A 14,019-nucleotide genomic window follows, 5' to 3' on the forward strand; every position below is an offset into this window, starting at 1 on the left:
ACGATTATGCTTATTTCATTATTTAAAATGATACATTGCTAACTACTATTTATCTTACCATAGCTCTCCACCTATGGGATGTTTAGTAGATTATATCTCTTGGATGGTTGTATTTGACAATGCAGTTTTATAAGAATTTACTGCAGGAGCTATATTTATTAGCTTCTTCCGCATCTATATTTTAAAGCTTCAATGGCCTTTATTTTCTTGTTGGGTTGTTCGAAAATTTCAAGGATGATTTAGAGTCTGTTCTCCTTCTTCCTTTTCAGATGGTCATTTCTGGAGGTTTCTGTTTGTTTTTTTCCAGTCTGTGCTGACAGCTCTCCAGGTCTTCTGTACACCCCTTGTCCTCTCTCTTCCCTTCTTAAAGTAATTTCCTGTATTAAACCCACCATTTCTCCGCCTTTCTGTTTCTTGAGCTTATGCCACTGCTCATTGAAGAATATCCTTATGTAATTCCCTAATAAAGAATGTGTGGGAGAAATATTGTCTCAAAGCAGATACAGGACTCAGCCATCTTCCACAATTTGTGCAGCTAAGAGAAAAAAAAAACCACATTGGGCTTTCCCTCATCATTCTACTGTTTCTCTTCCTTTCCTCATCAACTCTCATACCCAATCAGGAGGACTTTTGGCTCCTTTGTGCCCTGAATTTAAAAGATCCTCTTTAATTGCGTCTTCAAGTCCACCTCCAGATTTATAAAGAAATTCCTCTTCTGAGTAATCCTTAGCATCAAACACTGTATCAGCAATACAGGCTGCTAGGAGTCAATGGATAAAGGCCTTAAAATTCCGAGTGAAGTTTATTTTTATTTTTCCAATATGGTGGATTGGAGACATTGTTAGCATGCCTCTCTCACTTGGAAAGACAAAATAGTGTGTAGAGATCCACACTGTGAACTTTTTCCCAAGAAGCCATGCAGGAACTTAACCGGAAAACTGAAACAAACAAACAAACAAACGAAACAAAAAAACCACACATCCTTTGAAAAAGCTGCAGGCTGCAACCTACACTGTGAGCCAGGCAGAAAACAGAGTTTTTTTTTTTTTTTCTTTTAAATTTTATTTTTTTAATTATTATCATACTTTAAGTTCTAGGGTACATGTGCATAACGTGCAGGTTTGTTACATATGTATACTTGTGCCATGTTGCTGTGCTGCACCCATCAACTCGTCAGCACCCATCAACTCGTCATTTACATCAGGTATAACTCCCAATGCAATCCCTCCCCCCTCCCCCCTCCCCCCTCCCCATGATAGGCCCCGGTGTGTGATGTTCCCCTTCCCGAGTCCAAGTGATCTCATTGTTCAGTTCCCACCTATGAGTGAGAATATGCGGTGTTTGGTTTTCTGTTCTTGTGATAGTTTGCTAAGAATGATGGTTTCCAGCTGCATCCATGTCCCTACAAAGGACACAAACTCATCCTTTTTTATGGCTGCAGAGTATTCCATGGTGTATATGTGCCACATTTTCTTAATGCAGTCTGTCACTGATGGACATTTGGGTTGATTCCAAGTCTTTGCTATTGTGAATAGTGCCGCAATAAACATACGTGTGCATGTGTCTTTATAGCAGCATGATTTATAATCCTTTGAGTTTTTAAGAGTGTTAGCATGGAAGGACTGCCTCCAGGATATACACCACTAGGTAACCTGGCAATCCAGGCCATGGGAGAAGGCCTTAACCCTCCCCAGTGCTGGAACTGATTTATGGAGCAGTGGGGAATATAAAAGTAGAAGCAGCAGTGGGAAGAGCCTTGTGTGCATTCCCAATCTCCAGAATTTACATGTGATGGTGAGTCTATGCATCTTGTTCTCTGCTGTGGGGAACCACATAGGCACGGTTCAATAAATAGGTTTTAGGTGATTCCATGTGGTTTTTGTTCACTTCTCTCCATTTCTTTAATGTGGTGATTAAGAGCACAGTTTTTAATTCCTTAAAAGGTGTATAGTACACATATTTGAGGGCAGCAAGGAGGAAAAGTGCTGAGGGGACTGGATTCCACTGTGGAATCTGTCCTGGCAGAGAAATGCCTCTATGAATTGGGTGGAAAAGACAGCTCTAAAAGTGCAAAGAATATAAGTCAAACCCAGGATTATATAGGAAAAAAAAAAAAAGAGATGGAGGAAAAAATTTCAGACTTGAAGAAGGGTCTACAAATAGCACAATGTGGACAGTCTCTAACCCAGAGCCAAGTATGCTCTCCTGTGAATAGAGAAAAGCTCAAACCCAGGGAGGAGAAGTGACCTACCTGTGATCACAGGACTTGGCAATGATAGAACTATGTTCAGTTTCTCATTACTTCTAGCAAATTGGCAAATTATACTAAGGGAGTAGAGGTAGAGTTGAGTTCATGTACAACAATATAGAAATCAGCTAAAGTGGATCAGAGCAGGATGCTTTATAATTCAGGGAAAGGGTAAGATAGAAAGGGATCCTTTCCCCCAATCAAGAAAGACAGTCTTGGACCACCAGTTAGAGAATCTGCCAATTTTCTCTCTGCCATAAGTCACTGAAACTGAGAGCTAAGGCAGGGCCTCCATGAGTCATGAGCACTTAATTCAGCGGGAGATCTCAGAACAGGATATTTCCTTTTTTGAGATTCCCTGTTATGCCAGTTATGGATACATTTGCATTTTGGATGGGACATTACTTGATCCAGCCCATTTTAGGCAGTTCTACTTCCCCCTGGGTGGGGCAGCAGTCCCTATAAAGAGGTTCTCTGCCATATAACTCCTAAACTCCTGGTACTTGAGCACTGATCTGCTTTGGAGAACCCGGTGAGTCTGCTTACTTGAGTTCCTCTGTTCTTTTTGCCCTCAAATGTTGAATTTAATCTGAAGACAGAAAGCATGGTTGATCCAAACCTCTGATTACAGTTTCGACACTACTTAGTGGGTGGAACCTGAGGATTAAATCATAATGATACACTGTTTTAGCTTTTTTTTGTAAGCAGTTTGGTATTCATATGAACAGAGAAGTTAACAGGAAGGCTTTGATTTGAAGAAGCGGTAAAAGCAAAGTGTTTTCCCTTTTTTTGATATCTTTCTGGTGTCCTTTTCAAACATTTGTGTTTTAACAGGTGTCAGAGCCTGCAGTTCTTCCCAAATGGCCCTTTGCTCTGTGGCCATCAGCCCACTGGGACTTTACAACAGATAATGATGATAGGAATAGCTTCTGAGATTGCCCAGGGTGTCTGAACTTGTGACTGCCTTTCTTGAAGTGGTTATTTTCATGTTTGATTCTTTATAAGAGAGATATTTTCTTTGGAAAAATTGCATGAGAAAACAGAGGATTTCCCAGGGGTGATAAAGCAATTTGCTAAAGTGGAAAGGATAAACCAGAGTCATGAAAAGGGAATGAGGAGTTTAAATAATTTTTTGGAGATTGGAGAAATAATATCCCATAGTATTACATAAACGTTGGCTTTTCTTTGTGAGAGGCCCTTCCTGTGAACACTGTCGTATCATTTCTTTCAGATTCTGAGACTCCAGCAGGATGTCTTATCAACAGCAGCAGTGCAAGCAGCCCTGCCAGCCACCTCCTGTGTGCCCCACGCCAAAGTGCCCAGAGCCATGTCCACCCCCAAAGTGCCCTGAGCCCTGCCCACCACCAAAGTGTCCAGAGCCCTGCCCACCTCAGCAGTGCCAGCAGAAATGTCCTCCTGTGACACCTTCTCCACCCTGCCAGCCAAAGTATCCACCCAAGAGCAAGTAGCAGTTTCAGGGTTCATCAGGACCATGAATGGATGAGGATAATTAGCTCACCTCGTTCCACAACTTCACCTGCATCTTCTCATCAAAGTCATTCAGGGATACACGGGAGCTTCTTTCCCCTTAGCCAGTGATCTCCCCGTGATGTTCCCTGACAGCAAAAGCTTCCCTTTATGATGCTGCCATACTGCCACTATCCAGGTGGAGACTTAGATAGGAAGTCCTCAGCTGTACCGGCCTTTCAGAGCTTCTCCTTGGGTGCCATCGAAGAATTCTGTTGATGTTTTCTGTGTCTGTCTGTCTCCTGGGCATGAGCTTCTACCACCTGTGCATTTGTCACTTTCCTTTCACTCCCTGAATAAAGTAGCTATGTATATATTTTTTGTGAGTGGATATTTCGTTTCTTTTTAAACCTACTTTATTAACAATATCATATGATCATTTGGATTTACTTCTATCTTTCTTTGGTCCCCAGGACCATTCATGAATATTGTAGGAAATTTGGGTCATACTAGAAATTATTTCTGTATTATTTTAAACCCGTGTTATTTTCCTTAATTAGCATTTGATTGATTCGAGGAACATATGATTCAACTTCTCCAAATGTCAGTCTCTTTACTGCAAAGTGAGCAAAATAACGTTTACATAACAAACTAGTCTAAGGCATAAAATTGAATTACTATCTGAAATTTGGTTGGCACAATGCCTGACACATAATTAGCAGTCATTTAATTGAGGTTTATTAGCAGGAATATATCATCATTGTCTTCATCATCATCACTATCATCATCACCAGCATCACTACACCACTACAACCACTACCATAGTTGCTCCAGCAAAAGAGTAGCTAGCTTTGATATAACTAATACAGGAAATAAGAAGAGTCTCTATTATTATTTTTTATGAATTTGTAATACTTGTACACAATTACGGGGTACATATGATATCTCGTTACACGGATATAATGTGTAATGATCAAGTCAGGATATCAGGAAATTTAGATTATCCATCACCTGGGGTATTTATCTTTTTTCTTTGTTAGGAACATTTTAATTTTTCTCTCCTAGCTCTTGTGAAATATAGAATACATTGTTGTAAACTGTAGTCACCCTACTCTGCTATCAAATATTAAAAATTATTCCTTCTATCTTTTTGTTTGTACCCATTAACCAACATCACCCCATCCCCCACAAACACCCTTCCCTGCCTCAGGTATCTATCATTCTATTCTCCATGATATCTATCTTCATGATACTGACTTTTCTAGCCTCCACATATGAGTGAGAACATGTGATGTTTGCCTTTCTGTGCTTGACTTATTTCACTTAAGATAATGACCTCCAGTTTCATCGATGTTGTTGCAAACAACATGATTTCATTCTTTTTTTTACAACCAAGTAGTATTTCATTGTAGGTATATACTATATTTTCTTTTTCCATTCATTCGTTGATGGACACTTAGGTTGATGGACACTTAGGCTGATTACACATCTTTGCTATTGTGAATAGTGCTGAAATAACCATGGGAGTTCAGGCATCCCTTTGCTACACTGATTTATTTTCCTTTGTATAGACACACAGTAGTTACATTGCTGAATTGAATGGTAGTTCTATTTTTGGTATTTTTTTTGTGAAATTGCTATGATTACCTCTGCTTTTAAAGTCTTACCCGAAAACTCCTTGCATACTCTAACATCACAGAGTACGTTTCCTGTGTGTTCTTCTAGTAGTTTTATAGTTTCAGGTCTTACATTTAAGTCTTTAATCCATATTCAGTTGGCTTTTGTATATGATGAGAGATATAAGCCCATATTTCATTCTTCTGCATATGAATTCCATTTTTTTCTGAACAGTTTATTGAGAAACTTGTCCTTTCTCCAATGTATATTCTTGGCATCTTTGTCAAATTCAGTTGGTTGTAAATATGGGGGTTTATATTTGGGTTCTTTATTATTTTCCATTGGTTTATGTATCTGCTTTTATATAATAGCATGTTATTTTGTTGACTGTATCCTTGTGACATATTTTGAAGTCAGGTAGTGTGATGCCTCCAGCTTTGCTCTTTTTGCTCAGGATTGCTTTGGCTATTCAGGGTGTTTTTTGGTTCCAAATGAATTTTAGAATTGTTTTTTCCTATTTCTGTGAAGAATGACACTGGTATTTTGATACGGATTCATTGAATCTGTAGATTGCTTTGGGCAGTATGGTCATTTTGACAATAGTAATTCTTCTGATTCATGAGTATGGAATATCTTTCAATTTGTTTTCATGTTCTTTTTTTTTCATCAGTGTTTTGTAGTTTTCTTTCTAAAAAGTTTTCATCTCCTTAGTTGAATTTATTGCTAGGTATTCTATTTTTTCTTTTGTAGGTGTTCTAAATGGGATTGCCTTTATCATTTCTTCCTTAGCCAATGCATTATTGGTGCATAGAAATGCTACTGATTTTTATTTTGATGTTGTATCTTGTAACTACTGAATTTATTTATAAAATCTAAGAGTTTTTTGGTGGTGTCTTTATGCTTTTCCAGATACAAGATCATGTCATCTGCAAAGAGTAACAATCTGACCTCTTCTTTTCCAATTTGGATGGTTCTCTCTTGTCTGATTGCTCTGACTAGAACTTCTAGTACCTTATTGAATAGGAGTGATGAACGTGGGCATCCTTGTCTTGTTTCAGTTCTTAGAGGAAAGGTTTTCAGGTTTTCCTCATTTAGAATGATGTTGACTGTGTGTTTCCCATACATGGACTTTATTACATTGAAGTATGTTTCTTCTGTGCTTAGTTTGTTGGGTGTTTGTATCATGAAAAGATACTGAATTTTATCAAATTCTTTCTCTTCATCTATTGAAATAATTATATGCTTTTTCCTTTATGCTATTGATTTATGTTTATAGGTTTCTTTTCTTTTCTTTTCTTTTTTTGAGACGGAGTCTCGCTCTGTGGCCCAGGCTGGAGTGCAGTAGTCGGATCTCAGCTCACTGCAAGCTCCACCTCCCGGGTTTACCCCATTCTCCTGCCTCAGCCTCCGGAGTAGCTGGGATTACAGGCGCCCACCACCGCGCCCGGCTAGTTTTTTGCATTTTTTGGTAGAGACGGGGTTTCACCGTGTTAGCCAGGATGGTCTCGATCTCCTGACCTTGTGATCTGCCCACCTCCGCCTCCCAAAGTGCTGGGATTCCAGGCGTGAGCCACCGCGCCCGGCTCTATCATTTCTTACATGGGAAATCTAGGAGCAATGAACAGCCTCAGGTTTTGATTATCAGAGAATGTTATAATTTTGCCCTCATTTTTAAGTACAATTTTGCCAGAAGCGAAATTCTAGGTTACCAATTTTTCCTTTCAGCAGTCTTATTATATCATCCCACTGCCTCCTGATCTCCAAGGCAACTGATGATAAATTGATCAACAGTCGTATTAAGGATCACTTATATATGAAGATTCACTTATCTCTTGTTGCTTTAAAGATTCTGTCTTTGATAGGTTGATTATAATGTGCCTCCATGTAGTTCTCTTTGAATTTGTTTTACTAAGGGTTTGTTGAACTCTTTGGATGTGTAAATTTATCTTTTACAGCAGTCACATATGTGAAACCTTAAAGTATGTAGCCTTTTTTTTTTTAAATTTATTTATTATTATTATACTTTAAGTTGTAGGGTACATGTGCATAACGTGCAGGTTTGTTACATATGTATACTTGTGCCATGTTGCTGTGCTGCACCCATCAACTCGTCATTTACATCAGGTATAACTCCCAATGCAATCCCTCCCCCCTCCCCCCTCCCCATGATAGGCCCCGTTAAGACTGACTTCTGTTACTTACCAATTTGCATTTAAATTTCAACTTTGTCTTTGTGAGTCTTGATAGGTCATTCCATTTTGTTACTGTACAGTATTCCACTCTGTGGATGTGATATACTACAATTTATTTATTCATCTACTGAAGGACATTTTGGTGGATTGTAATTCTTGGAAATTATGAATGAAACTACTATAAACATTTGAATATAGGTTATTTTTTATGGGCATATTTTGAAATCTGTTACATGAATTTCTAGGAGTCATGATGGTGGATCCTATGGTAAAATTATGTTTAGCTCTGTGAGATCATGGGTCAGCTTTGATTTTTCTGTTTATATTTTATTTAACTTCTCTTTGACTTATGGTACAATGCTGTCAGCCCTCTTCTATGTTAGAGTTTAAACTGCTTTTCCGCTCCAGAGTTTTTCACAGTTTTGTCCAGGTTTACTTGCTTTCCTTTATTTATTTATTTTTGTGTGTGAAGGGAGGAAACTTTAAATCCATGCACATTCACTGTCTTAAAAGATTCTTAAGAGGAGAAGTGTCAGATTTATTCTGTTTCTTAGCCTATGTTTTAAATCTCCCTAACACAAAGCATATAAGATCATCCTGTATTTCTGATAGCTCTTGAAATTATTCTTTTAACTAGTCTGATCTAACATTTACAGAAAATAAAACTAGAATTTACAGGCCCTTTTGGCTTTGGGAAGGTTAATGCTAATGAATGATTCAGTTCCTTATAAGGACTTAAACTGAAATTTAGGTAATCTGCCACCAGAAGAAACATGTTATTTAAGTGAGAGAATTTTTTATTGTCCTGAACAGCTAATCATAGTAATAGTAAACTAGATTAGAGATTACATTATATATTTTTATACAGAATGCTAAATATTTACAAATGTCAATTTTCTGTAAACTAACACAGTTAACATATTGCATTTATCATATTTAGTTTTTTATTTTTGTACTTAACAGTAGTCAGAAGACAATCTTAGTCCAAATAACTAGGAACAATTAAATTATCTTGTTTCTGTACTTTATTCTATATTTCTTCTTTGATTAAGTCTCATTTTCACCACAAAAGAGTAAGTATCAAGGTTAGCCCATCTTATTATTTCACCACACCTCATTCAAATAAAGTAGTTTCATTTGCTTCCCCCTAAAATCTTCGGGCACTGACCTAAAAGAAATATGATGTAAAAGATCTTAAAGATAAAGCAAATAATTTACTCACCATCAAACACATATCAGACTTGATGTTCTGGCTCTATTTCCTTGATTAACAATGTATGACATTACTATTATGAGTACTATCTGTAGTCATAAGTCTAAGCACATAAAGTACTAAGTCCTAAGGTACCTAATTTAATGGTAGCTATTATTATTATCACTATGTACTATTATTATCACTATGTTCTATTATCCTTACCACCTGTCTTAGTAACCATCAGTTTCTTCCAATTTCATCATAATCAGACCAATTTTACGATTTCTATCTTTCTGGCTCTTGGATGGTAGACAAACTCATTCCTGATGTTTTTACCCTAGTATGATCTCTCAATTTTGGTGAACTGTTTCATAGACACGTATGGCTATTGGGTGCTTGTGGCTTCCCTGTGTTTATGTCACTGGTAGGAGAAAGGGTGATTATTATTAGGATTTTTCTTCAAGAAAGATTATAATAGGGAGGTAATTAAATATTGGGGTATAATAATAAAACAACTCCTACTCACCGGCCCCACCTTTAGTGTTTGACCAGAGATGCTTAAAAGGAAGAAGATCATTATCTCACTAATTGAGCTATGGACAGACTTGTTTCTTGTCAGCTTTTCAAAGAAGAATTTTAAGAGTCTTTACAAAATAATAGGTAACATTTGGAGAATATTTTGAAAAGGAAAATAAGAAAATAAAAATCATCTGTAATTACAGCAACCAAACAGAATCACATTTAATAAAATGTTTTAGGTATTTCTTATCTTTTCATAAATAAATGTTAAAATGTTGTCATGCTTTATATATGTTTTTACTATAATTTGAATGTTTTAAATAATATTAAATAGTCTTCTAAAACATCCTTCCCAATGATCTTAAGAATTCTGCAGGGCCTGGATGTCTCAGGGCCTGGATGTTCTAACTAGGGGAAGCTGTGACCGCTAGCTGCCCCTCTTCATGTTGTGGCCATTCCTCATGTAGCTGGTCTGTGAGGAACTCTGAGTTTCAAGTTCACCATCTCAACTTGTAAAGTGACCCTGTCTGAGATGCTGGAAGCACTAGGGCTGCTGGCACTCTGGTGCCTGCACTGCTGTGATAAGCAGCCTGTTTGAGTGGGGTGTCCTCAGAAGGGGAGTCTCAGGGAGTGACCCAAACTGTATTATCTCACACAATGATCTCATTTGGCAGCAAATTCTCCAATTTTGCATGTTAGAAATCAGACATTTCTCTAAGGATTTGTGTTTTAGATGTGATGTGAGGCTGTTGGGGAGTAGTAGGTGACCTATTGAATAAAGGCCGTTTACTTTGTCGTCTGATGTGCTTGGCATGTGTAATAGTTTGTAGGGATCATTTGGTGAGAACACCATTTGTAAACACCTCACTTTAAGGTGCTGACGCTGGCGTGATGTTTTTATTTCTGTACTGTCCTGGCCAGTAGTGATCTTGCCTCAAAGCCCTTCCTTACTGACAGGAGCAATGGCAGTTCTGGGAACCTAACCTGCTTAACTGAGGGATGTGATGCTTGGTTGATTCAGCACTTCTGCCCTTCCTGGAGCATAGCTGGTGACTGCTCCAATGATTTTGAGTCTTTCCTCTTCCTCATTTTCCTTTCTTCTTCTCCAATTATAAACCACATTCTTGCAAAGCTTCCTGATTATTGGTCTAAGGAAGCTCTAGCAACATCACCTTAAATATTCAACATACCGTGTTTAGTAAGCCTCACTGATTGCAGGAAGAGTTTATGAAAGATATGAAAGAGGAGTCACTATGTGTGTTGACAATATATATGTTGAGTGAACAATATGTAACAAAATGGATAGATGAGAGGTGTACATTGGGGTGTGACTTGATAATCTAGCAGGTCATGGGACTAGGGGGCTTATGGAAAAGACAAAGAAAGAACATGAAAACAAATTAAAAAACACCGAGAAACTCCTAAAACCTGTTTGGAAACAGACAGGAAGAATACATTTTAGATTATACTTAGTTTGTATTTTCCCCCAGATTTCAGACTTTAAGTGCTCTGACCATCTCCACTCTGCAAACCTACTTCTAATTATTTACATATGATAATGTGAGTCTGTGCAGCTTGTTCTCTATAGGATGGTTACAGGGAATCACATAGGCATGGTTCAATACCATGAATGCTTGTAATTTTGTTTCACGTCTCTCCATTTCCTTAATGTGGTGGCTAAGAATACATTTTTATAAATAAAAAGACAATAGTACACATCCTTGATGGCGGCAAGTAGCAAATGTGCTCTCACCCTGGAATCTGTCCTGGGTGACAATTGCCAGCACAAATTGGATGGAGAAGATAGATTCAAAGGGGAAAGGAAAATCGTAAAATCCAGGGTCCTATGAGAGAGAAAGATAGAAGTGGAGGAGAAAGTTTCTGGCTTGAACAGGGTCAGCAGATGGCACAATGCGGTCAGCTTCCAACTCCAGAGGTAAGTGTGATTCTCCCCTGCTTATAATCCCAGGGAGGAGAGGTGACCTGGCTGTGGTCACACAACTTAGCAAAAAAAAAAAAAAAAAAAAAAAAAAAAAAAAAAAAAAAAAAAAATCTGGGGCTAGAATTCAGGTCTTTGTTAGGTCTCCCCTTCCTTCTACCACATCGGCAAATTGTATAAGGAAAGTAGAGGTAGAGATGGGTTCATGTACCACAATATGGCATTCAGCTAAAGTGGATCAAGGCAGGAAGTTTTATGATTTAGGGAAGGTGTAAGACAGGAAAGGATCATTGCCCCCAGTCAAAAAAGAGAGCCCTTGACCACCAGTTAGAGAATTCCCCAATTCCTTCTTTGCCATAGGTCACTGAAACTGAGATCTAAGGCAGGGCTTCTGTGAGTCAGGAGCACTTAACCCAGTGGGGAGATCCCAGAACAGGATATTTCCTAGTTTGATAATCAGTGTCAGGCCAGTTATGGATACATTTGCATTTGGCTTAAGACAATACTGGATCAGCGTAGTTTTTGGCAGTTCCATTTCCTGTTGGGTGGTGCAGCAGGCCCTATAAAGAGGTTTTCTGCTGCACTGCTCCTGAACTCCTGGTACCTGAGCACCGATCTGCCTTGGAGAACCTGGTGAGTCTGCTTCCTTGAGTTCCTCTGTTCTTTGTACCCTGAAATGTTGAATTTAATCTGAGTACAGCAAGTTTGGTTGATTCAATCCTATGAATGTTGATTTGATACTATTTAGTGGATGGAAATGTACGAATAGAGCACAATGATATGCTATTTTAGCTTTCTTTTGGTACACAGCTAGGGGTTCATATGGACAGAGAAGTTAGTTAAGGGGAAAGCTTTGATTTGAACAAGAACAAAATAACAAAGTATTTTTCTTTTTTCTTTGCTTTTCTGGTGTCCTTTTCAAAGGTTTATGTCGTGGCAGGTGTGAGAGCATGCAATTCTTCCCAAACAGTCCTTTTCTCTGTGCCCATGTCAACCCACTGGGATTTTACAACAGATAACGATGATAGGAATAGCTTGTGAGGTAGCCCTGGGTATCTGAACTTGTGACTGCCTTTCTTGAAGATGTTATTTTCATAGAAATAACATGCTTGGTTGTTTACTACAGAGGTATTTTCTTTGGAAAAATTATATGAGAAAACACAGGAATTCCCAGGGACAATGAAGTAATTCGCTGAAGTGGAAGTGAGAAACCAGGGAGTCTTGAAAAGGGAATTAAGAGTTTAAATAATTTCTTGGAGATAGGAGAAATAATATGCCATGGTATTACACAAGCTTTGGCTTCTCTCTCTGGAGGAGTCCATTCCCATGAACACTGTCATATCATTTCTTTCAGATTCTGAGACTCCAGCAGGATGTCTTACCAACAGCAGCAGTGCAAGCAGCCCTGCCAGCCACCTCCTGTGTGCCCCACGCCAAAGTGCCCAGAGCCATGTCCACCCCCGAAGTGCCCTGAGCCCTGCCCACCACCAAAGTGTCCAGAGCCCTGCCCACCTCAGCAGTGCCAGCAGAAATGTCCTCCTGTGCCACCTTCCCCACCCTGCCAGCCAAAGTGTCCACCCAAGAGCAAGTAACAGCTTCAGGATTCATCAGGACCATGAAAGGATAAGGATAATTGACTCGCCTCGTTCCACAGCTTCACCTGCATCTTCTCATCAAACCCATCAAGGGATACACAGGGAGCTTTTATCTGCCTGTGATGATCCTTGATAGCAAAAGATTTCCTTTTTGAGGCTGCCATACTGCCACTGTCCAGGTGGAGACTGAACAAAGGAAGCCCTGGGCTGTGCCAGCTCCCAGAGCTTCAGAAGAAAGAGCAGCTCTCTCCCTGGGAACCATCAGAGAATTCTGTTGATGTGTTCTGTGCCTGTCTGTCCCCTGGGCATGAGCTTCTACCACCCGTGCAGCTGTCACTTTCCTTTCACTCTCTGAATAAAGTATCTATGCATAATATTTGTGAATGGATCTTTTGTTTCTTTTCAAATCTGCTTTATTAGCAATATTTTATAATCATTTGGGTATATTTCCACCTTTCTTTCATCCACAAGCAGGATCTCACAATTTGGGACATATCAAAGATTATTTCTGTACAATTTTAAACCTGTTTTATTTTCCTTAATTGGTGTTTGGTTGATTTGAGGAACATATTATTCAACTTCTCTGAATGTCAATCTCTTTACTGCAAAGTGAGCAAAATAACATTTACTTAACGAATGTGTCTAAGGCATAAAATTGAATTACTATCTGAAATTTTATTGGCACAATACCTAATACATAATTGGCTGCCATTTGATAGAGGTTTATTCACAGCAACATATCATCATTTTTTCCAGCATTGTGATCATCATCATCATGATCATCATCATCATCACTCCCCATGACAACCACTACCATATTTGTTCCAGCAACAGAGTGGCTTGGTTGTAACTAATATGGAAAATAAGAAGACTCTCTCTGCTATTTTTTATTGATTCTTAATACCTATACACATTTTGGAGTACGTGTGATATTTTGTTACATGGATCAAATGTGTAGTGATAAAGTCAGGATATTAGGAAATTTAGGGCATTCATCACCTTGAGCATTTATCATTTCTCTCTTTATTGGAAACATTTAAAACTCCTTTTAAAAAGTGTTTTATTACACTTTAAGTTCTGGGGTACACGTGCAGAATGTGTAGGTTTGTCACATAGGTATACATGTGCCATGGTCATTTGCTGAACCTGTCAACCCATTATCTACAGTGGGTATTTCTCTTAATGCTATGCCTCCTGTAGCCCCTCACTCCCCGAAAGGCCCCGGTGTGTGAAGTTCCCCTCCCTGT

At 38.7% G+C, this 14,019-nt stretch overlaps 1 protein-coding gene and 1 long non-coding RNA gene across 2 annotated transcripts; both read left to right on the forward strand.

The window, feature by feature from the left end:
- Positions 1 to 2,671: 2,671 nt before the first annotated feature.
- Positions 2,672 to 4,089, forward strand: LOC717993 (uncharacterized). The gene is made up of 2 exons (XR_013411161.1): positions 2,672 to 2,780; positions 3,480 to 4,089. It is a non-coding gene; the product is annotated as an uncharacterized LOC717993 (long non-coding RNA).
- Positions 4,090 to 11,654: 7,565 nt separating this feature from the next.
- LOC717970 (small proline-rich protein 2E) lies at positions 11,655 to 13,148 on the forward strand. Its single transcript, XM_015152828.3, has 2 exons — positions 11,655 to 11,810; positions 12,532 to 13,148. Exon 2 carries the CDS (start codon positions 12,551 to 12,553, stop codon positions 12,767 to 12,769), a length of 219 nt encoding a protein of 72 aa, XP_015008314.1. The 5' UTR covers positions 11,655 to 11,810; positions 12,532 to 12,550; the 3' UTR covers positions 12,770 to 13,148.
- The last annotated feature ends 871 nt before the right edge of the window (positions 13,149 to 14,019 follow it).

Source organism: Macaca mulatta, chromosome 1 (genome assembly GCF_049350105.2).
Source record: "Macaca mulatta isolate MMU2019108-1 chromosome 1, T2T-MMU8v2.0, whole genome shotgun sequence".
In the NCBI taxonomy this organism is placed as follows: domain Eukaryota; kingdom Metazoa; phylum Chordata; class Mammalia; order Primates; family Cercopithecidae; genus Macaca; species Macaca mulatta.